Below are 22,778 nucleotides of genomic sequence, written 5' to 3'. Positions count from 1 at the left end.
GGTAAAGTCACTACAGCTTAGTCTAATTCCTATGAAACACCAACATTACACCATATCAGCAGACAAATTATGTCAAATGTCTATAATTTATATTATGTCATATCATACATCTAACTATAAATAATGTTTAGATTATTGAACACCACATACATGTACATGTATTCTGAAATTCATCTGTCTTTGCAAATAAAATTGGATGAAGAATAAGTAATAAAAGGTTAGTTGGTAGACTGTTAGAAACAGTCTACCAACAGTCTACATTTTTCCTAAAACTATATGTTTGTGCTAATAACTTATGAGTTGTTTTACGTACATCTTTCAATGGAGCCAGAGACTTGAAGTGGACCTGCTCAACCGAGTCTGGGGGCAGCTTGGGCACTGCTGGCTTCTGCCTGTACTTGCGCTGCAACAAAGAACAGGACACAAAGTTCATGTTAATAGGGCAAAAAAAAGATGAAGCACAATTCCAGTAATATTTTGTGCACAGGAAAAAGCATCAACTCAATAAAGGATGACTTCTTTTATTATTTCCTTATGCAAGGAACTAGATTCAGAAATAATTACAAGTTAGAATCATGGTGCTATACTGGAACAACATTACAGTGTTGGAAGGAACCTACGTCAGACAAGTCCATAATATTCTTGGCAGCCACCATGTCCACCCTGTCAGCAGGGAGGGTGTACTTCAGCTTCTGCTGTTGGTAGTCTTTGGTATATAGAGCCTACAGTGACATAGAAAATGAGATGTCAAAAGTATAAAAACTGTACAATAGCAAAAACAGCACATCTGCATACCAAGTACAGTAAATTTTACATTTAGTCTGCCGATACCGGTTTAATTTGAAACTTTCTCATTTAAGAGGTTATCTTTCTAAAAGCTGACTGATTTTTGAATGTCACAATGTGTATGTAAAAAATGAAAGCTTTAAAACTAAGCTATACTCACCCCAGAGGCCAGCTGTGCTGACAGTTTGTTCTGCAGGAACAGTGGAGACTCCTGGAAGTTGGGGAATCCTTGGCCACGGGCCGCCCGAAGTCCTGTCTGGTAGTTATACTGAAAGAAAAAAATAAATCTTAATTATCGAGGATTAATAATGGCTTAAACAAATCTGGAAAATACTTTAAGATGTAAAGTTACATTTTTTCATTAAAACAATATCAAAAGGATCACTCACATCACTGGCATTCTTGGCTGATTCCTTAGCAGTCAGGAAGAGAGGAGCATCAGCGGCCAGCTTGTAGCCTCCCTGCTTCTGCTTCTCATAGCCTTGGTGGTACACGAGCTGTGGAAAAAATGGATGATGAATAAAATGAAAACCATTTTTTCAACTGAAAAATCTGTAAGGATACAAAACTTAGCAAAATCACGAAGGGGACAAAACATAAACTTACATCACTCTGCATCTTGGCAACTTCAACAACTCGAGCGACTTCGGGGGAGTCTGGGATGACGGTGTACTTCTGTCTGTCCCTGTCCCACTCCTCACGGTACATACGCTGCACAAGGAAGAAACATCTCACTTAAAAATAGTGCTACTGATCTGGAAATATGGTACAAATATCACCTCATGGACTAACAGTTGTGCAAATCATAGCAACAAATATTAAATGACAGAAAGCAAGCAGTTTTAAAACATTAAAACTTACCGGGTCCTGCATTGCAGACACTTTGTTGACCCTGTCGATCTCCACAGAGAAGGGATACTGGCTCAGACATCTCTCCACAATTTCCTTGGCTTCCTCCTTGTAGTAGTGGTCACTGACAATCTCCTGTAGAGACTTTAGCCTGAGGATTTCAGGGGTGTCCTTGGTTGAGATAAAGCGACCAGGCTCCTGCTTGTAGTATTTCTGTTGGAAGAATTGCAACACACATTATTTTTCTGGAACCATATTTTATCAACTATCTTTTTCTGATACAGTACCTACAGTTCAGTCCTGATGGGACATGATTGTGTATCATTTTGATTTATGATATTCTTCTTTGGCCATACCAATCTCATTCGTTGGTTCTCTGGCATAAAAAATCCCTCAAACAAATACCTTGAGAAGTCTGTACCTTGACACAACCACAGTTTGAGGGATTGAAATTATATAAGTTAGATTCAGGTTACCTTTTTATTCCCAGGGCACTCTTTCTCACATAATTTCTGAATGTCTGAAAACATATGTCTTTGTGCAGCTCTAATTATTGTGTAATGAAAGATTTACTCACATCGCTGGCGAGTCTAGCCACTTCGTTACAGCGGACCTGCTCCACAGTGTCAGGGATGGAGATGGGCTTTCCTGGCTTCTGCCTGTACTTGCGCTGTAACACAATTTAAATATATATTATGTAATCCTAAGGACAGTTGTTTTACAGACAATTAAGGCATTTTGATTTCAATTCTATAGATTTTTACTTTAGGAATTTCACTACAAGATCGTATTTCAAACATCTTACTTCCCATATCATTTACATTAAATATGTTATACAGAAATATTATCTGTCTTGAACAACGAAGTGAAATATAGTTTCTAAGCTAGAAATACTTACATCAGACAAGTCCAGGATACCCTTGGCAGCCACCATGTCCACCCTGTCAGCAGGGAGGGTGTACTTCAGCTTCTGCTGTTGGTAGTCCTTGGTGTACACAGCCTATAAAAAACATACAGGGCATTTGAAAAGGAAATACAGCATTAAGGTTGCAAAAGAGCCATTGACATACATTTCAGAATCACTTTAACTCACCCCAGAGGCCAGCTGTGCTGACAGTTTGTTCTGCAGGAACAGTGGAGACTCCTGGAAGTTGGGGAATCCTTGGCCACGGGCTGCCCGAAGTCCTGTCTGGTAGGCATACTGAAAAACAAAGTTACATTATAAGTATTACTTAGATTAGATTTAAATAATTGACCCTAAATACAGGAATTTTAAAGTTCAGCTTGACACACTAGGAAACCAAAATGATGAAATAACGATTGGTGAACACTTGGTGTCAAAGAAAATGATAAAGATCACTCACATCACTGGCATTCTTGGCTGATTCCTTAGCAGTCAGGAAGAGAGGAGCATCAGCGGCCAGCTTGTAGCCTGCCTGCTTCTGCTTCTCATAGCCTTGGTGGTACACAAGCTGTGGAAAACAATAGATGTTAAAAATGAACAGCAGTGGGAAACAGTTCTTTAACAAACAAATACTTATACACATAATTTGCACAAATACTAAGAAGAGAAAACATAAGCTTACATCACTCTGCAACTTGGCAACATCACAAACTCGTTTGACTTCAGGGGAGTCTGCCAGGACTGTGTACTTCTGTCTGTCCCTGTCCCACTCCTCACGGTACAGACGCTGGGGACAGAAGAAAAAGCTTAGTACACAGAAATCTTTCTTTCAAGAAGAAAAAAGGCAATGTGTATTCCGATTTCATTATTGAAATATTGAATGAAACAAAAAGCGTGATCATCATCTAAATTGTCTTGCCAAAATCTCTTACCGGATCCTGCATCAGTGAGACTTTGTTGACCCTGTCGATCTCCACAGAGAAGGGATACTGGCTCAGACATCTCTCCACAAGCTCCTTGGCTTCCTCCTTGTAGTAGTAGTCACTGACAATCTCTTGTAGAGACCTCAGCCTGTTGATTTCAGGAGTGTCTGCTGTTGAGATGAACCTGCCCGGCTCTTGCTTGTAGTATTTCTGTTGGAGTTATCATGAAAACGTGTTTAGTCTTTCGTCTCTACATGTAGTATGTTTTCATAAATGCCACCATTAACATAATCTAATCTACATGCAGATAGTACAATGTAATCTTCAAGAACTACATGTAAGGACAACCAAGACAAATCATACGTGTATGGTACTTTTAGTTTCAACTTACATTCTCAATCTGACAGACATTTTACATTCTGCATCAGATTCTGTGACTCTCATGGACAAATAATGACAACTGTAAAACATGTCATTTGCAAGGTCTTATATCTTCCTTCCCAAGGGTTAACTGGATGTATAGTGTACTTTGATTTCTACTTACATCACTGGCAAGCTTGGCCACAGCATTGCAGCGGACCTGCTCCACATTGTCAGGGATAGAGATGAACTTTCCTGGCCTCTGCCTATACTTGCGCTGTTGGAAAACAAAAAAATCATCTTATAGGTCTCCAAAGAATTATACAGAGTAGAATGATTTTGAAATAAATAATCACAACAGAAATCCAACACTTCAGTAGCTATAATAGTTTTTAGATGTACTTTGATTTTTGAAATTCATAATCTTAAAAAATTATTATATGATTTATGATTTAAAAGTGTCTGAATTATAGACATACATACCTCAGACAAGTCCAGAACAGACTTGGCAGCCACCATGTCCACCCTATCAGCAGGGAGGGTGTACTTCAGCTTCTGCTGTTGGTAGTCCTTGGTGTACAAAGCCTACAACAGGGCAAAAATATGAGACAGTGAAGACTTAACAATTTGGCTGATGAATGTCTAGAAAAACTTGGTAAACAAAAACACAAAACTCTAACGGAAACCAACCAAGTACAGAACAGGGGACAAATGAGTCATGTAGAATTTCAAGGTATCAGAAATGACGTTTACTCACCCCAGAGGCCAGCTGTGCTGACAGTTTGTTCTGCAGGAACAGTGGAGACTCCTGGAAGTTGGGGAATCCTTGGCCACGGGCCGCCCGAAGTCCTGTCTGGTAGTTATACTAGAAAAAACAAGCCAAAATTTAAAACAAAAATTCTTTCTGATAAAGTATACGATTAGAATGTCATTAAACCATAGTTACAATGCACTCCAACATGTAAATGTCATAAAATCTGCAAAAGGCATCACTCACATCACTGGCATTCTTGGCCGATTCCTTGGCTGTCAGGAAGAGTGGAGCATCAGCGGCCAGCTTGTAGCCTCCCTGCTTCTGCTTCTCATAGCCTTGGTGGTACACAAGCTGTGGAGAGAGATAATATCTCTTAATAATATACTTTATATTATTTACTGACAATAATGATATTCCTATAATTGGAATGACAAAAGATTTGCCTTTAAGAAATAGAGATGTGAGAAAACAGAAAACTTACATCACTCTGCAACTTGGCAACATCACAAACTCGTTTGACTTCAGGAGAGTCTGCCAGGACTGTGTACTTCTGTCTGTCCCTGTCCCACTCCTCACGGTACAGACGCTGGGGGGATATACACATGGTTGTAGTTATAATGAAGAAAATTGAAGGCAACAAGATAAAATAAACAACATAATTATGCTCTCTAAGACTGCAATTTTATGATGTATTCTTCTTTCCCTAAAATAGAAAAAATTGTGGTAAAACTTCATTACAAAACTTTTAGAGTTTTGCCACTTTGCTACTTACCGGATCCTGCATCAGTGACACTTTGTTGACCCTGTCGATCTCCACAGAGAAGGGATACTGGCTCAGACATCTCTCCACAAGCTCCTTGGCTTCCTCCTTGTAGTAGTAGTCGCTGACAATCTCTTGTAGAGACCTCAGCCTGTTGATTTCAGGAGTGTCTGCTGTTGAGATGAACCTGCCCGGCTCTTGCTTGTAGTATTTCTGGTATAAAAACATAAGAAAATGTTTTCATTCCAAGATATGTTGTTAACTAACTCAAATGTACATGTGTGCAGTTGCAACATTAATCCATGACTTGAGTTAACTGAAACAATAAAATCTTACTTACATCACTGGCAAGCTTGGCCACAGCATTGCAGCGGACCTGCTCCACATTGTCAGGGATAGAGATGAACTTTCCTGGCCTCTGCCTGTACTTGCGCTACAGAAAACAAATACACATATACATGTATTAACCCATAAATTAATTGAGAAAAAATATGCACATTCAAGTTTCTGTCATAAAATTGCTTGAAAAACACTTTTGACACTTTTCAAATTCACATGTACATTTAATAATAATTAATAATAATTGTTTGATTGATCGAAGATCCAAGAGTACAATCGCTAGCATGTTGCAGCGCAACTAATAAGTAGTGCTGAATTATATGCTAGTTTAAAAACAGAGACACAAATATTGCACAGTTAACAAATACACAACTAGACAAGTGAGTATTTCACAGTATTTGTACCTCAGACAAGTCCAGAACAGCCTTGGCAGCCACCATGTCCACCCTGTCAGCAGGGAGGGTGTACTTCAGCTTCTGCTGTTGGTAGTCCTTGGTGTACAAGGCCTGTGAAAATACAAGCCATTACATCAAACAAAAAACCGATATTGGAAGATGTGTCATTTGAAAACATCTCATGTTTTTAGACAACCACTGCAAGGCATTTACAAAGTTAAAACAATTCTAAATATTGCAAACAGCATGTACACAATGTACTTGTACATGTGTTTCAAAAATATGTGAAATAACTTGAACATACCCCAGAGGCCAGCTGTGCTGACAGTTTGTTCTGCAGGAAGAGTGGAGACTCCTGGAAGTTGGGGAATCCCTTCCCTCTGGCCTCCCGAAGTCCTGTCTGGTAGTTATACTGCAACAAAATCAACAGAAAAGGTTTTAGAATAATGGTATATAATTTATGTTCTTACTGATGGCAAGAACTGATAATGATACACCAATCTTAAAAAAGCATAAAATTTTACTTACATCACTGGCATTCTTGGCCGATTCCTTAGCAGTCAGGAAGAGAGGAGCATCAGCGGCCAGCTTGTAGCCTCCCTGCTTCTGCTTCTCATAGCCTTCGTGGTACACAAGCTGCGGACAGAAGTAATACCACAGTCTTTAAATACTTTTTGCTGACAAAATGATATGACTTTAATAGCTGTGGAAAAACATAAAATTTGCTGAAGCTGTAGAAAAGCATAATTATATCATATATGTAAACAAAATGTATGCTTTGAAGAAATGGAGGTCAAAAACTTACATCACTCTGCATCTTGGCAACATCACAAACTCGTTTGACTTCAGGGGAGTCTGCCAGGACGGTGTACTTCTGTCTGTCCCTGTCCCACTCCTCACGGTAGATGCGCTGGGAACAAAAATACAAGACACTCTCAGCATAACGGATTTACAATGTACTTGCTTGTGGAAAAAGGTTACGGTAACAAACAAACTGTAACATAACACAGTTCTTAGTCATCCAAGTATCCAACGCAGCAAAGATAGAGTCTTACCGGATCCTGCATCAGTGACACTTTGTTGACCCTGTCCAGCTCTACAGAGAAGGGATACTGGCTCAGACATCTCTGTACAAGCCACTGAGCATCCTCCTTGTAGTATTGGTCACTGGTGATTTCCTGTAGAGACTTCACCCTCTCTATCTCCATAGAGTCTGGGATTGAGATGAACTTGCCGGGCTCCTGCTTGTAGTGTTTCTGTGTAAAATAATCATTTTACAAAATGTCAACCTTTTATATAGACTTTCATAAAAAAAATATGTTTGGGTTAAGCAAGGTAACTTGTTAACACACAAAACCTGATTTACAGCTCTATTCTATTCTATTCTATTCTATTCTATTCTATTCTATTCTATTCTATTCTATTCTATTCTATTCTATTCTATAATATTCTATTCTATTCTATTCTATTCTATGCTATTCTATTCAGAATCTTTGCTAGTCTATTCTCTATTCTACACTATTCTATCTTTTCTATTCTATTCTACTCTATCCAAGATAGGCTTTCTGTGCCTTCCAGCAATACTGAGAGTAAAAAAAGTAAATATTGGACGTACATCACTGGCAAGCTTGGCCACAGCATTGCAGCGGACCTGCTCCATATTGTCTGGGATAGAGATGAACTTTCCTGGCTTCTGCCTGTAGTTGCGCTGTAGAAGAATATACAAGTATTGGTAAGTCTTAACATGTCAAAGAACCTTCAAAATTTCTACCAAAAATTTCATCAATGTCCTACAATGTTCTTGATACGAATAATACAAATTCAAACACCTACCTCAGACTGCTCCAGAACAGCCTTGGCAGCCACCATGTCCACCCTGTCAGCAGGGAGGGTGTACTTCAGCTTCTGCTGCTCATAGTCCTTGGTGTATAAAGCCTATAATGGTGTGGAAATATAAAAATAACATCATGATTGGTTATTGTACTTAATACAATGTATGTACAAGGAGAACATTTTTGATGTTTGATTATTGTTTGCATACAGTATGGCTTTTACTCACCCCAGAGGCCAGCTGTGCTGACAGTTTGTTCTGCAGGAACAGTGGAGACTCCTGGAAGTTGGGGAATCCTTGGCCACGGGCCGCCCGAAGTCCTGTCTGGTAGACATACTGGAAGAATAATAATTTTTATTGTTATTTCCTATAGCTTTATTTGGTAGTATTATTATGGTACTCAAATACATGTATTATCAACCCAAATGCACTTCAGTGCATACATTGTATGCTTTACAGGCACATGGTAACAACATGGTAGCAACAAGACAAAGCCAACGTAGTGAGGGAATAAATTCTATAAACTCAGTTTTGGTTGGAAACTTGTAGTGTTGAATTGACAAGAAGATTTGTACATTTTTTTGGAATACATGAAGGTTAGCAACAAAGAATAAGCAAACAATACTTAAAGGAGGTATGGAAGTTTTGACAGTTAAGATATTACTTACATCACTGGCATTCTTGGCAGCCTCCTTAGCTGTGAGGAAAGTAGGAGCATCAGCGGCCAGCTTGTAGCCTGCCTGCTTCTGCTTCTCATAGCCTTCATGGTACACAAGCTGTGGAAGAATTGAATTACATAATGTATCAACATGTCATGAAGTTTGCTATACATACATTTGTATAATACCTCAAATATAAATAGGTTTGGGCTATGGTAACAGAGCCTCCTGCTTTCTGTTTCTCATAGCCTTGCTGTTAGACATGCTAGAAACAGTGAAGATAACATTTTAGTACCAGGCATGTTTTCTTGAACAAAGTGGACAATTAGTGAGTACTTATTTTCACACTAGCCTTGGAATCTGAATGGAAGGATGAAAATCATCTTAGAGAAAAGTATCACCCGAATAATCAAGATTCAAACTTACGTCACTCTGCATCTTGGCAGCAGCCACCACACGAGTGACTTCAGGGGAGTCTGCCAGGACTGTGTACTTCTGTTTCTCCTGGTCTGCCTCCCATTGGTACAGACGCTACACAAACAGACATTTCTCTTACAAAGTGTATTTCACCAAGAAAAAGTCATGAGTTCAAGAAGTAGCTTTACTGTGACCCAAAATTAGTATAAAAAGTTAGCCCTTACAGGATCATTCTGGAACTTGACTTTGTTGACCCTGTCCAGCTCTACAGAGAAGGGATACTGGCTCAGACATCTCTGTACAAGCCACTGAGCGTCCTCCTTGTAGTATTGGTCACTGGTGATTTCCTGTAGAGACTTCACCCTCTCTATCTCCATAGAGTCTGGGATTGAAATGAAGGCACCTGGCTCTTGCTTGTAGTGTTTCTGTTTTAAGTAGATGAGAAATTGAAAATTTAAAGTGTGCTTTTAACTTAGATTTTCAGACAGCAATGATTACATTCTTAACAATACATCACTCTTTCCAGAATGCAACAAAATGACAGAGTAACAACTAAACATTGAACGTACGTCACTAGCAAGCTTGGCCACAGCATTGCAGCGGACCTGCTCCATATTGTCTGGGATAGAGATGAACTTTCCTGGTTTCTGCCTGTACTTGCGCTGTAGAAACATAATTGGGGAGTTATTACCTATAGGAATCCTAAAAGAAATTGTTTCAAGAGCCTCTTGCTGGCTATATTTTTTTTAGAAACTGTCAAGTGTTTTCTTAAAGACACAATGGGTAAAGACAATATTTGTGTGCTCATGTACATAAATGTACAGTAATTATACTTACATCAGACAAGTCCAGAACAGCCTTGGCAGCCACCATGTCCACCCTGTCAGCAGGCAGGGTGTACTTCAGCTTCTGCTGCTCATAATCCTTGGTGTACACAGCCTGTGAAACAAGAGAACACAGTAAAGAATTGACCTACAAGACACCATGAGTAAACATCATGGGGGCAGCAATCTAGTACTAAAATCATAACCAAAGGACATACATGTTTTTGTACTGTACTAGTTGTTACAGAAAGGTTGTACATGTACATGTAACTGTTAATTAAAAGCAAAATCTACAAGAACTGGTACATGATTGTGTATCCCTATGTGTACTTACCCCAGAGGCCAGCTGTGCTGACAGTTTGTTCTGCAGGAACAGTGGAGACTCCTGGAAGTTGGGGAATCCCTTCCCTCGGGCCTCCCGAAGTCCTGACTGGTAGTTATACTGCAACAACATTTTGCCAATACATGATATTTTCTCCATTTGAAAAAGGAGTATGAAAAACAGCATGTCATAAATACATGACCAAATTATTGAAAATCCATGTTTATTAAAGGATGTCAAATTTAACGTAGAATGTTACAAAAAAATGTACAAATAAAACTGATACATGTAAGTCATCTCAGTACTCTACAAAATTCACTCACATCACTGGCATTCTTGGCTGCTTCCTTAGCTGTGAGGAAAGTCGGAGCATCAGCGGCCAGCCTGTAGCCTCCTGCTTTCTGCTTCTCATAGCCTTCCTGGTAGACACGCTAGAAACAGTGAAAATAACATTTTTCTTAGTATCAGGCATGTTTTCATGAACCCTACAATGACTAAAACAAAACTACTAAGTACTTATTTTCACACTAGCCTTTGAAGGATGAAAATTATCTAAAGAAAAGTATCACCCTAGTAATCAATATTCAAACTTACGTCACTCTGCATCTTGGCAGCGGCCACCACACGAGTGATCTCGGGGGAGTCTGCCAGGACTGTGTACTTCTGTTTCTCCTGGTCTGCCTCCCATTGGTACAGACGCTAAACAAACAACAGACATTCTGTTACAAAGTGTATTTCACCAAGAAATATTTTCAACATGTTGCTAACTACATTTGACCTACTAGCTGCATGCAATAATGAAGTCATGAGTTCAAAAAGTAGCTTAACTCTGACCCAAAATTAGTATATAAAGTTAGCCCTTACAGGATCATTCTGATACTTGACTTTGTTGACCCTGTCCAGCTCTACAGAGAAGGGATACTGGCTCAGACATCTCTGTACAAGCCACTGAGCGTCCTCCTTGTAGTATTGGTCGCTGGTGATTTCCTGTAGAGACTTCACTCTCTCTATCTCCATAGAGTCTGGGATTGAGATGAACTTGCCAGGCTCCTGCTTGTAGTGTTTCTGTTTTAAGTAGATGAGAGGTTGAAAATTAAAAGTGTGCTTTTCACTTAGATTTTTCAGGCAGCAATGATTACATTTTCTTAACAATACATAATTTTTTCTCGACTGAAACAAATGACAGAGTAAAAAAAACTACAAGGTGGACATACGTCACTGGCAAGCTTGGCCACAGCATTGCAGCGGACCTGCTCCATATTGTCTGGGATAGAGATGAACTTTCCTGGCTTTTGCCTGTACTTGCGCTGTAGAAACATAATAACAGAAACATTATCATACAACATGTAGGAATGTTAATATTTTTTCTGAAAGTTTCTTGCTGTCTCCATTTTTTTAAAACTGTTTAGTGTTTTCTTAAAAACATAAATGGAAAATGACCAAATTTGTGTCCTCACATGTACTGTAACATCAATGTACAGTAATTATACTTACGTCAGACAAGTCTAGAACAGCCTTGGCAGCCACCATGTCCACCCTGTCAGCAGGGAGGGTGTACTTCAGCTTCTGCTGCTCATAGTCCTTGGTGTACACAGCCTGTGAAACACGAGTCAGAAAACAATAAAGAATTGACCTACAAGACACCATGAGTTAACTCCATGGGGAGCAGCAATCTTATCACAAAATCATAACCAAAGGACATACTATGCACTTTGTCATAAAAAGGTTTGTACATGTCCATGTAACTGTTAATTCAAAGCAAATTTAAAAGAAATGGTACAAGGATATCCCTATGTGTACTTACCCCAGAGGCCAGCTGTGCTGACAGTTTGTTCTGCAGGAACAGTGGAGACTCCTGGAAGTTGGGGAATCCCTTCCCTCTGGCCTCCCGAAGTCCTGACTGGTAATTATACTGCAACAACATTTTGCCAATACATAAGTCAATGATATTTTCCATTTCGAAAAAGAGGTATGAAAAACGGCATGTCATAAATACATGGCAAAACTATCAAAAATCCATGGTTATTAAAAGATGTCAAATCTAGTAAAGAACATGTAGTAATAAAACTGATGAATAATCTCAGTACTTTATAAAATGAGCAATAATTAGATTCACTCACATCACTAGCATTCTTGGCTGCTTCCTTAGCTGTGAGGAAAGTAGGAGCATCAGCGGCCAGCCTGTAGCCTCCTGCTTTCTGCTTCTCATAGCCTTCTTGGTAGACACGCTAGAAACAGTGAAAAGAACATTTTTCTTAGTATCAGCATGTTTTCATGAACCCTACAATGACTAAAACAAAGTGGACAACTACTGAGTACTTATTTTCACGCTAGCCTGGGAAGGATGAAAATTATCTAAAAAAAAGTATCACCCAAATAATCAAGACTTACGTCACTCTGCATCTTGGCAGCGTTCACCACACGAGTGATCTCGGGGGAGTCTGCCAGGACTGTGTACTTCTGTTTCTCCCTGTCTGCCTCCTCTTGGTACAGACGCTAAATAAACAGACATTTCACTTAAAAGTGTATTTTCCCCAATAAATGGGTTGAAAATGTTGCTACAATTGTAACTTGACCTAGTAGCTGCATGCAATCATGAACACTGAGTTCAAAAAGTGGGTTCACTGGAAGTCAAAATTAGCATAAAAAATTTAGCCCTTACAGGATCATTCTGGAACTTGACTTTGTTGACCCTGTCCAGCTCTACAGAGAAGGGATACTGGCTCAGACATCTCTGTACAAGCCACTGAGCGTCCTCCTTGTAGTATTGGTCGCTGGTGATTTCCTGTAGAGACTTCACCCTCTCTATCTCCATAGAGTCTGGGATTGAGATGAACTTGCCGGGCTCCTGCTTGTAGTGTTTCTGTTTAGATGAAAGGTGCAGAAAAGGAGTAAAAACCAGTAACATCTACTGATTCTCCAACTCACATGTTTCCTAGGATTAGGAAATGTTCTTTGCAATAAATAAAAGAGGATCTCATATTCATATTAATAACAATTATTCCATTGGAAGAAATTCATGTTGAAGGAATGAACGTACGTCACTAGCGAGCTTGGCCACAGCATTGCAGCGGACCTGCTCCATATTGTCTGGGATAGAGATGAACTTTCCTGGTTTCTGTCTGTACTTCCGCTGTAGAAATAAAATTGGGGAGTTATTACATGTAATCATAGAAATGCTGATAGAAGATTCCTTAAGGCCTCTTTAATCTATACTTTTTTCAAAACTGTTTATCCTTTAGCTAAATACAAAATGGGAAAATACCGTATTCATCAATGTACTGTTAATTATACTTACATCAGACAAGTCCAGAACAGACTTGGCAGCCACCATGTCCACCCTGTCAGCTGGCAGGGTGTACTTCAGCTTCTGCTTCTCATAGTCCTTGGTGTACACAGCCTGTGAAACATGGGAACACCACAATATAGAATTAACCTGCATGTACTAGACACCATGAGTCAACACCATGGAACCAGCAATCTAATTCTAAAATCATGACCAAAGGACATACATGTTGTCATGTTTATTGAAAGCAAAATCTAAAAGAACACTCAGGTTTATTCCTAGATCTAGTAAGTAAATGTGCATGTACTCACCCCAGAGGCCAGCTGTGCTGACAGTTTGTTCTGCAGGAACAGTGGAGACTCCTGGAAGTTGGGGAATCCCTTCCCTCGGGCCTCCCGAAGTCCTGACTGGTAGTTATACTGCAAGAGAATTTTGCTAGATTTACAACAATGTACTTTTACATTAAAAAGGGGCTCAGTCTGCTACCATTCACATAATCCAAAGAAACAATAATGTTTACAACAATCACGGAATGCTTTCACAATGTCTTGCTTATTTTCCTCTGGTGAAAGTCTCAAACAAAATAATGACTGATGACAACATGCTAAGTTCACCACTTACATGTACAACACTTAGTGTCTAGTTTCTCATTTTTGTTACCAGGTTGTTGATAAAATGTACTGTCTAGATGTACTTACATCGCTGGCATTCTTGGCTGCTTCCTTAGCTGTGAGGAAAGTAGGAGCATCAGCGGCCAGCCTGTAGCCTCCGGCTTTCTGTTTCTCATAGCCTTCCTGGTAGACACGCTAGAAAGAGCAAATGATTTGCATTTAGAATGATGTTGAAACAAGGCCAAGTTCATGAATCACGTAACTTCAGTTTGTAACTTTAAGATCTGAACCTTTGGAGAATGTACTATGTGATTTTTCTTCTCGATGTTAGTACAATAACTAAGAAAAGGTATAGGTAAAGAAATTATAAAAAAGACTTACGTCACTCTGCATCTTGGCAGCGGCCACCACACGAGTGATCTCGGGGGAGTCTGCCAGGACTGTGTACTTCTGTTTCTCCTTGTCTGCCTCCCATTGGTACAAACGCTAGAAAAAACAAACATCCCTCTCAGTGTATGCATTTTCACGTATACCTATAAAATATATTCAAAATAATGGTAACTACAACTTGACTTACTAGCTGCATGTAATCATGTATTCTAGAGTTCTAGAAGTAGCTTCACTGGAACTCAAATAGCATAAAAAGTACTACACCATTGCAAGTAAGCACTTACAGGATCATTCTGATACTTGACTTTGTTGACTCTGTCCAGCTCTACAGAGAAGGGATACTGGCTCAGACATCTCTGTACAAGCCACTGAGCGTCCTCCTTGTAGTATTGGTCACTGGTGATTTCCTGTAGGGTCTTCACCCTTTCCATTTCCATAGAGTCTGGGGTTGAAATGAAGGTCCCGGGCTCTTGCTTATAGTATTTCTGTTGAGATGAAAGAAAGGCAAATCAATTGACGTTGCCACTACACTGTCAGCAAATTTGAGAGATATTACCTTCCTAACACAAAATTCAAATGGAAAGCACTTAACTCTCTTTGTTCAAAATCAGAATTTGGCTATCAGTATGATGGCCATGGAATTTTTTAACAGACTATCAAAGACAAGTTCACTGTCCTCTGCATACACCACAGTATCATAGATAAAATTTAGTCAACACAAAATATTGGACGTACGTCGCTGGCAAGCTTTGCAGCCTTTGTGCAGCGGACCTGCTCCATGGTATCAGGGATAGAGATGAACTTTCCTGGCTTCTGCCTGTACTTGCGCTGCAGAACAAGAAGTACAAGAGATTAGTAACATTACACTTAAGCTGTCAAATACCAAAGGATTGGCGATTAATCAAACAAAAGTTTGCACTACCAGACAACACAAGAACTGTGATACACCGACACTTACATCAGACTGCTCCAGAACAGCCTTGGCAGTCACCATGTCCACCCTGTCAGCAGGGAGGGTGTACTTCAGCTTCTGCTTCTCATAGTCTTTTGTGTACACAGCCTGTAGAAACATAAGACACAATTAAGTCCCAGCTAGTCTACTGAATAGTACATTAGAGATGTAAACCATCATAAACAGGTGCAAGAAATATTTGAAAAATCATGACAGAATGCACAGCATGGGTCTCAATATTATATGTTTTGTTGCACTAACCCCAGAGGCCAGCTGTGCTGACAGTTTGTTCTGCAGGAACAGTGGAGACTCCTGGAAGTTGGGGAATCCTTTCCCTCGGGCCTCCCGAAGTCCTGACTGGTAGTTATACTGCAAAAGAATTGTGTCTGTGTTACTGTCAGCTTCAAATATAAATAATAACAGCCTATCATACATAGTCCATATCTTGTCAATGCAGAAACTAATAATGTTGACTGTATTCAAAATTTCTCCTTCTACACTCAAGTCAAGTGGAATATGGTTTATTCAAGTTTACTCACATCACTGGCATTCTTGGCTGCTTCCTTAGCTGTGAGGAAAGTAGGAGCATCAGCAGCCAGCCTGTAGCCTCCTGCTTTCTGTTCCTCATAGCCTTGCTGGTAGACACGCTATTGACGGTAAGAACATACATTTATTACATTGACATCTAAATATTAACCAAAGACAATGACTTAACTCACAAAAGGAAACTAGTTTTAGAAAATGTTAATAATATTATAATTACATGCTTCAATTCACACTTGGACTAAAGAAGGAACTATGTATGGAAGATTGTTGCCATGAGACTATGGAAGATTCTGACTTACGTCACTCTGCATCTTGGCAGCGTTCACCACACGAGTGATCTCGGGGGAGTCTGCCAGGACTGTGTACTTCTGTTTCTCCTTGTCTGCCTCCCATTGGTATACACGCTGAAGGAAAGAAATACTTCTGTTATACAATGACCGAAAATACTACTTACAAATCAAATATTTTTCATCATCTTTTTCTCAATTCTGCACTCAGTATGAAAAATACTACCGTTTGGTAATTTAGCACTTACCGGATCATTCTGATACTTGACTTTGTTGACCCTGTCCAGCTCTACAGAGAAGGGATACTGGCTCAGACATCTCTGTACAAGCCACTGAGCGTCCTCCTTGTAGTATTGGTCACTGGTGATTTCCTGTAGAGTCCTAACTCTCTCCATCTCCATAGAGTCTGGGGTTGAAATGAAGGCACCTGGCTCTTGCTTGTAGTATTTCTGTTTGGATGGTAGCATGTAATATGTAACATCTCTGGTAGCTTACAACACAAATTAATTTTACTACAAATGAAGTACGTGTACACATGTACCTCTAATGTAGATGTTACATACTTGTACCAATACATGTAGTTGCACTACTAGTATCAAATACAGGATTTCTGTCCCCCTGCATGCTACCTATGAAAAAGGCAAATTGTCAGACGTACGTCGCTGGCAAGCTTGGCAGCCTTTGTGCAGCGGACCTGCTCCATGGTATCAGGGATAGAGATGAACTTTCCTGGCTTCTGCCTGTACTTGCGCTGTAGAACAAGAAGTGAAAGGAAAATTGTTAACATTACACTTATCTCATAAAATACATTATATATTTCGGTTAGTAAATTATATACCAGTACTAAGCAAATAACAATGACAATATATAATAACAAAGCATAAAAATTCTATTCAGAGTTGCTTTCATTGATAGCTTCTTTTATTTTCAAAAAATGTAAGACATTTTTGACAACAGAAAATACAGCCACTTGCCTCAGACAAGTCCAGAACAGCCTTAGCAGTCACCATGTCCACCCTGTCAGCAGGGAGGGTGTACTTCAGCTTCTGCTGCTCATAGTCCTTGGTGTACACAGCCTTTGAAACATAAGACAAAATGAAACACAATGAAAATTTAAAGTAAATAATCTTTTAGAAACCACGGAGACAGCAATCAACTAACTATCATCATAAAAAAGTTCTTAACTGTTTAACAAAAACATGAGAGTTGCTCTATTCATTGTATACTCACCCCAGAGGCCAGCTGTGCTGACAGTTTGTTCTGCAGGAAAAGTGGAGACTCCTGGAAGTTGGGGAATCCCTTCCCTCGGGCCTCCCTAAGTCCTGACTGGTAGGCATACTGCAAGAGAATTTTTTCAGTGTTACTGTCAGCTTCAATCTAATGATTTACAATGTAAAGACAGACTCTGCTAGTTCTAGTATATCAAGCTCATCATTTTAAAAAGTGACTAAAATGTAGACTACTTACATCACTGGCATTCTTGGCTGCTTCCTTAGCTGTGAGGAAAGTAGGAGCATCAGCGGCCAGCCTGTAGCCTCCTGCTTTCTGCTTCTCATAGCCTTGCTGGTAGACACGCTATTGACGGTAAGAACATACATTTATTACATTGACATCTAAATATTAACCAAAGACAATGACTTAACTCACAAAAGGAAACTAGTTTTAGAAAATGTTATGCGTGCTTCATTTCACACTGTTGCATGACTGGAAGATTGTTGCCATGAGACTATGGAAGATTCTGACTTACGTCACTCTGCATCTTGGCAGCGTTCACCACACGAGTGATCTCGGGGGAGTCTGCCAGGACTGTGTACTTCTGTTTCTCCCTGTCTGCCTCCCATTGGTATACACGCTGAAGGAAAGAAATACCTCTGTTAAAAACTTCCTGAAAATACTACTTCTCAAAAAATATGTTTTATCATTTTTTTGCTCACATCTGCACTCAGTATAAAATTAAATTAGCACTTACCGGATCATTCTGATACTTGACTTTGTTGACTCTGTCCAGCTCTACAGAGAAGGGATACTGGCTCAGACATCTCTGTACAAGCCACTGAGCGTCCTCCTTGTAGTATTGTTCGCTGGTGATTTCCTGTAGAGTCCTAACTCTCTCCATCTCCATAGAGTCTGGGGTTGAAATGAAGGCACCTGGCTCTTGCTTGTAGACTTGCTGTTAGTTTAGCAGAAAAAAAAACAGTTTAGTTTTCAAGATCGAACTTGTTAGTAACAAACAGGATACATTTTGAATCCTAAGAATAATTCTGATGATGATGATCCATAAATGAGAGGAACACAAAATGGCAAACAAGAAACAATTTATGTTTCTCACAGCTTGCATGAAAGACTTACTCTACATGACTGTGTATATACTGTAAGCAGGCATGCATTGTTCTTGTGGTCACTACGTGCCAAGCCACTAAAGTAAAGAAGCTACACATGACGAAACATTGAGGTAGACTTGTATAAAGTAAAGCAGAAACATGTGACTCCAGCCTCTCTTCTGAGGGTCAGAGTGTCAGCATGTACAGTTGACAATTCCACTACCATAACCTATAAAACATTTTGATCGACTTTTCAGAGCAAAAAAAGGGACATTCTACTTACATCCTTGAGGACTCCCAGCTTTTTGCTGCGGACGATCTCTGGTGTGTCTGGGATGGAGATGGGTTTTCCTGGTTGTTGCCTGTATTTACGCTGCAGTGGAAGAAACAGTCTTGTTACAACACTACTGCAAACTCTCAAAACCTTCCAAATTTCTTATAAGTCCAGAAACAAAAGAAAATTTATAAGATTGATCTGATGATGATATTAATGACAACTATTGGCTGCAATTTACATGATTGTAAACAATATGCAGCAAATAAAAATCCATAATTATGTACCTACATTTGTACACAAACCCAGTACATGGATCAGTGCAGGTTAGGTGCAAGTGGATATCAGAAATACATGTACCTGCATAGCCCCAATTCTACCTGCACTAATGCATACATGTACATGTACTCAGTATTTCGAGCCCTTACCTCTGACATGCCACTGACAGCCTTAGCAGCAACAAAGTCAACTCTGTCTACTGGTGTCAGGTAGTGGATCTTCTCTTTCTCATAGTCCTTTATGTACTTGATCTGAAATGGGTAAAAGGTACGATTACTTCTAACTGGCAACAAACTACATGTAATAGAGACAGTTACACTGGTTAAAGCAAGGCCAATGCTCTTATAATACTTCTAAGCATAAATGGTGTTAGATAATATGTAAGTTTATATATCTTCATTGTGCTTCAAAAAGAGAAGTTACATAATATATTTGTGCACATCACTTAAAAGCTGTCATTGGTCAGCTACCTTACAGTCAATGTTATACCTTGGACTTGGCAACACCAAATCTGTGTGTGTCCTCATCAGTGTTTGAACACCCTTCAGACAGTGTATTAGCCAAGAGGCCCAGTGGGTGTCCCTCATCTGTACTATGAGGCAAGTCATGTAAAGTGTGTTTCCCAAGGTTACAACTTTGGACAAGTCTAGGGATTGAACCCGGAACTTCTTGGTTTTGAGCCACACTCCTGATTACTTGTACTCACCCCTGAGGCGTTTTCTGCAGAAAGCTTGGCCTGAAGGTACCAGGGGGACTCGTGGACGTTTTTGAAGCTCGCCTGCCGCATGTCGATCAGGTCTTTGGTCTTGTACTCCACATCGCTGGCGATCTTGGCAGCCTCCTTCGCCGTGGAGAAGGCCATGGCGTCGGGCACCAGGTGGTAACCCTTCTTCTGCTGCTTCTGCATGTCTTTCTTGTACTCCAGCTGAGGATTACAGTTCAACAACAATCATTCGTGAAAACACTACATGTACTTCCAACTGTCTCACCTGGACTTACAGATTGTAGTGACAGCAACCAGCATGTCTATACTACACCTATGAGAGTCTGGAAGATAATGTGCATAGCATCACAGTGTACTGAGGATTAAAAACAAGAGTCATTCATGAAAACACTATGTCCAAATTTCTCACCTGGACTAAGTCTTATAGATTATAATTAGAGCAACCAACATGTCTGCAGAACGTACTGCGCCTGTGAGAAATCCCAAACGTAACGTGCATAGCACTTTTACAGAACGTACTGTTAAAAGTCATGTTTAGGTATTTAAGGATGACATTCTATCTGTAGTTTTTAAAAGTTGTGTTCTGGAAGATATCAAAACATCTTAAAGAGGAGAAGCAGCTTTAAGGCTCACATCACTCTGCTGCTTGCCAGTCTCCACAACTCGGATGAGCTCCGGTGAGTCGGTGAGGACGGTGTACTTCTTCTTGTCCATCTCCCACTTCTCACGGTACTGAGTCTGGGAGGAAACAAACACCATTATCTTACAAGTTACAGTTACAGTACTAAGGAAGGAAGGAAGGAAAGGAAGAAAGGATTACAGAGACTTACAATGTAAAAGGCCTGTTTATGCCTTACAAAAAAGGTAAGCTCTCATGTATGACTGAGGATGGATGAATTGATTGAAGGTAGATAGATCTATGAATGGATAGACAGATGAAGAGGCATTCTTTACTGACACGTGTATTCAAGGTAGCAGGTCACAGTATTAATGGGCGACCCCCGGGGACGATGACGCGGGTATAGAAAGTAGTGCAGCGAATATTCTTGAAGGCTGGGTAGAAAGACTGATAAGAGCGTCAGCCAGATTGAGCTGTGTGGTGTAGGAATGTATCGGGTTTGAGACTGTGTGATTTGAATTGTGAAGGTTTTGCAGTTCGTGTATAAATGCGCCGTATTGCGCAACTGGCTTTCCGGGTGAGTCGGCTGCAGTTCAGGTCACGTCTGTAGGAGGCGATTTCAAAGTGTACGTTACGAGCAGATACGCCGACAGGATTTGTTCGTTTCTAGATATCTTGTAGTTTGTACCTTCTTCTGAAACATATTCGATTTTCGTATTTTGTGAAATGCACCCTGCTATAATTCTTACCGCGTCGAAGTGAGTCATCTTGGGGTCCTTAACTATAGAAATCCCCATAGGGCGAAAACTGTGTTCTGCTACCATAAGAATGCAAGAAAACGACGCCCCCTACCATGTTGAGCAGGTCCTGCAGCCTGGCCATGCGATCCATCTCCAAGTAAATGGGGGCCTGGCTGCAGCATCTTTCGATGATTTCCTTGGCCTCCTCCTTGTAGAAGATATCGCTGATGATCTCCTGGAGAGAGGCGATCTTCCTCATCTCCGGAGTGTCGGTGATCACGGTGTACCTCCCAAGTGGCTGTTTGTACTCAATCTGTCAGGGGAAGCATAACAGTGACACATACGTGAATAGTTTAATCAGATTGGTAAGTAAGTACACAAAGAGACCCTTTCTACACAACCAAGTAAACAGCATAGGTGTCGCTGCTCTAGATGGGTTCTGAAATGCAAAGTATTTACATATCTACATGGTTACAGCTGCAGGTAACGGTATCTACAATGCAGTCCCAAATGTACAGGACAACAATTGTGACATTGTATTATACTCCTGTACGTTTGGAACCGCATTGTACATACCGTTTCCCACAAATGTGTATCTGGCTTTTAGGCCCTCCTTGCACAATTTCTGTTTATTACTGTGTAACAGTGCTTTTTAAACTACCGGTAATATAATGTGCAATACTTACGTCACTCTGCAGCTTGCTGGCAGTAGCGCAATGCACCTCGCGAATGCCGTCACAGATTGACTCAAACTTGGCCCCTTTGACCTGCTGCTGGTACTTGAACTGGAAGCAAAAAAGTCCACATTTAGGCATGTTATGTTTCTTTTTTTTCTTCTTTTTTTTAACGGTGTCGCTCAATGCAAGGCCACTTCTAGGCATAGAGCTAGAGGTACTAAGCTGGTAAGACCATAAAATTCTGACATCTGAATTTCAAACTCCCTGAAATGATATTTCATACATTTCCAGAAGCAACTATTTTATTAAGTACTAGTAGATTGGGTGAAATATTTGTCCCTTCCCCACAAGAAAACCTTCTTTCTGCAGGGAAAACCTAAATCCCTGCAGAAATTTCTAAATTTCTAAACTTCTATCATAATAAGACTGTTTTTAAAATGATGCGTACCTCACTTGCCAGATTTGAAGACTGTCTGGCGGTCTTCATGAGGGGAGTGTCCGCGGTAATGTTGTATTTGGTCTTCCCCTTCTCATAATCCTTCACGTAGTTTGTCTGATGTAATCATAGCAGCAGCGGACGGAAACAACAAACGTGAGACAAAACAAGGTACAGACAAGGCTCACATACAACATCAACAACACATACAACAAGAAGATACATCTAGCCTCACAATATACTGGAGTTAAGGATAGGTTGTAGAAAGTTTTAAGACGAATAATGTAAGAAACTTGTAGAACATAGATCATGATACGAAGTAGAGAAAATGATAGAAAAGAACATATCCAGTCAGAAGAAATTTTCAACAGCAAGAAAACAGACATTATCAAGCAATATAAGAATGCATTTGGAGAATTGACTGGTAATGAGATGATAGAGCTTCATAATGTTGCACAAGAACATGTCAACAACAGAGCATGGTAAAACAATTATATTATAGCAAAATATATG

General features: G+C 40.0%; 1 protein-coding gene across 1 annotated transcript in view; it reads right to left on the bottom strand.

The window, feature by feature from the left end:
• The window catches only part of LOC109474200 (nebulin-like), a 176,816-nt gene that overhangs the window by 77,905 nt on the left and 76,133 nt on the right, over positions 1 to 22,778 (bottom strand). The window contains 67 exon segments of the mRNA XM_019774455.1: positions 314 to 403; positions 621 to 722; positions 947 to 1,054; positions 1,176 to 1,283; positions 1,393 to 1,497; positions 1,648 to 1,848; positions 2,213 to 2,305; positions 2,534 to 2,635; positions 2,729 to 2,836; positions 3,000 to 3,107; positions 3,222 to 3,326; positions 3,472 to 3,672; positions 4,007 to 4,099; positions 4,306 to 4,407; positions 4,580 to 4,687; positions 4,820 to 4,927; positions 5,058 to 5,162; positions 5,349 to 5,549; positions 5,677 to 5,769; positions 6,080 to 6,181; positions 6,375 to 6,482; positions 6,599 to 6,706; positions 6,876 to 6,980; positions 7,126 to 7,326; positions 7,686 to 7,778; positions 7,904 to 8,005; positions 8,130 to 8,237; positions 8,570 to 8,677; positions 8,987 to 9,091; positions 9,202 to 9,402; positions 9,547 to 9,639; positions 9,815 to 9,916; positions 10,136 to 10,243; positions 10,447 to 10,554; positions 10,718 to 10,822; positions 10,988 to 11,188; positions 11,338 to 11,430; positions 11,618 to 11,719; positions 11,928 to 12,035; positions 12,244 to 12,351; positions 12,515 to 12,619; positions 12,786 to 12,986; positions 13,164 to 13,256; positions 13,422 to 13,523; positions 13,721 to 13,828; positions 14,108 to 14,215; positions 14,402 to 14,506; positions 14,695 to 14,895; positions 15,146 to 15,238; positions 15,369 to 15,470; positions 15,624 to 15,731; positions 15,902 to 16,009; positions 16,208 to 16,312; positions 16,444 to 16,644; positions 16,854 to 16,946; positions 17,170 to 17,271; positions 17,426 to 17,533; positions 17,663 to 17,770; positions 17,943 to 18,047; positions 18,165 to 18,365; positions 18,800 to 18,889; positions 19,219 to 19,320; positions 19,776 to 19,994; positions 20,427 to 20,531; positions 21,265 to 21,465; positions 21,839 to 21,937; positions 22,278 to 22,382. Of these exon segments, the coding sequence (XP_019630014.1) occupies positions 314 to 403; positions 621 to 722; positions 947 to 1,054; positions 1,176 to 1,283; positions 1,393 to 1,497; positions 1,648 to 1,848; positions 2,213 to 2,305; positions 2,534 to 2,635; positions 2,729 to 2,836; positions 3,000 to 3,107; positions 3,222 to 3,326; positions 3,472 to 3,672; positions 4,007 to 4,099; positions 4,306 to 4,407; positions 4,580 to 4,687; positions 4,820 to 4,927; positions 5,058 to 5,162; positions 5,349 to 5,549; positions 5,677 to 5,769; positions 6,080 to 6,181; positions 6,375 to 6,482; positions 6,599 to 6,706; positions 6,876 to 6,980; positions 7,126 to 7,326; positions 7,686 to 7,778; positions 7,904 to 8,005; positions 8,130 to 8,237; positions 8,570 to 8,677; positions 8,987 to 9,091; positions 9,202 to 9,402; positions 9,547 to 9,639; positions 9,815 to 9,916; positions 10,136 to 10,243; positions 10,447 to 10,554; positions 10,718 to 10,822; positions 10,988 to 11,188; positions 11,338 to 11,430; positions 11,618 to 11,719; positions 11,928 to 12,035; positions 12,244 to 12,351; positions 12,515 to 12,619; positions 12,786 to 12,986; positions 13,164 to 13,256; positions 13,422 to 13,523; positions 13,721 to 13,828; positions 14,108 to 14,215; positions 14,402 to 14,506; positions 14,695 to 14,895; positions 15,146 to 15,238; positions 15,369 to 15,470; positions 15,624 to 15,731; positions 15,902 to 16,009; positions 16,208 to 16,312; positions 16,444 to 16,644; positions 16,854 to 16,946; positions 17,170 to 17,271; positions 17,426 to 17,533; positions 17,663 to 17,770; positions 17,943 to 18,047; positions 18,165 to 18,365; positions 18,800 to 18,889; positions 19,219 to 19,320; positions 19,776 to 19,994; positions 20,427 to 20,531; positions 21,265 to 21,465; positions 21,839 to 21,937; positions 22,278 to 22,382 (8,088 nt within the window).

The sequence above is a fragment of the Branchiostoma belcheri genome, unplaced genomic scaffold (assembly GCF_001625305.1).
Source record: "Branchiostoma belcheri isolate BF01 breed outbred unplaced genomic scaffold, Haploidv18h27 scaffold30, whole genome shotgun sequence".
NCBI lineage: Eukaryota > Metazoa > Chordata > Leptocardii > Amphioxiformes > Branchiostomatidae > Branchiostoma > Branchiostoma belcheri.
The sequence above is the reverse complement of the archived record's forward strand: the minus strand, read 5'-3'. Positions and strand labels throughout refer to the sequence as shown.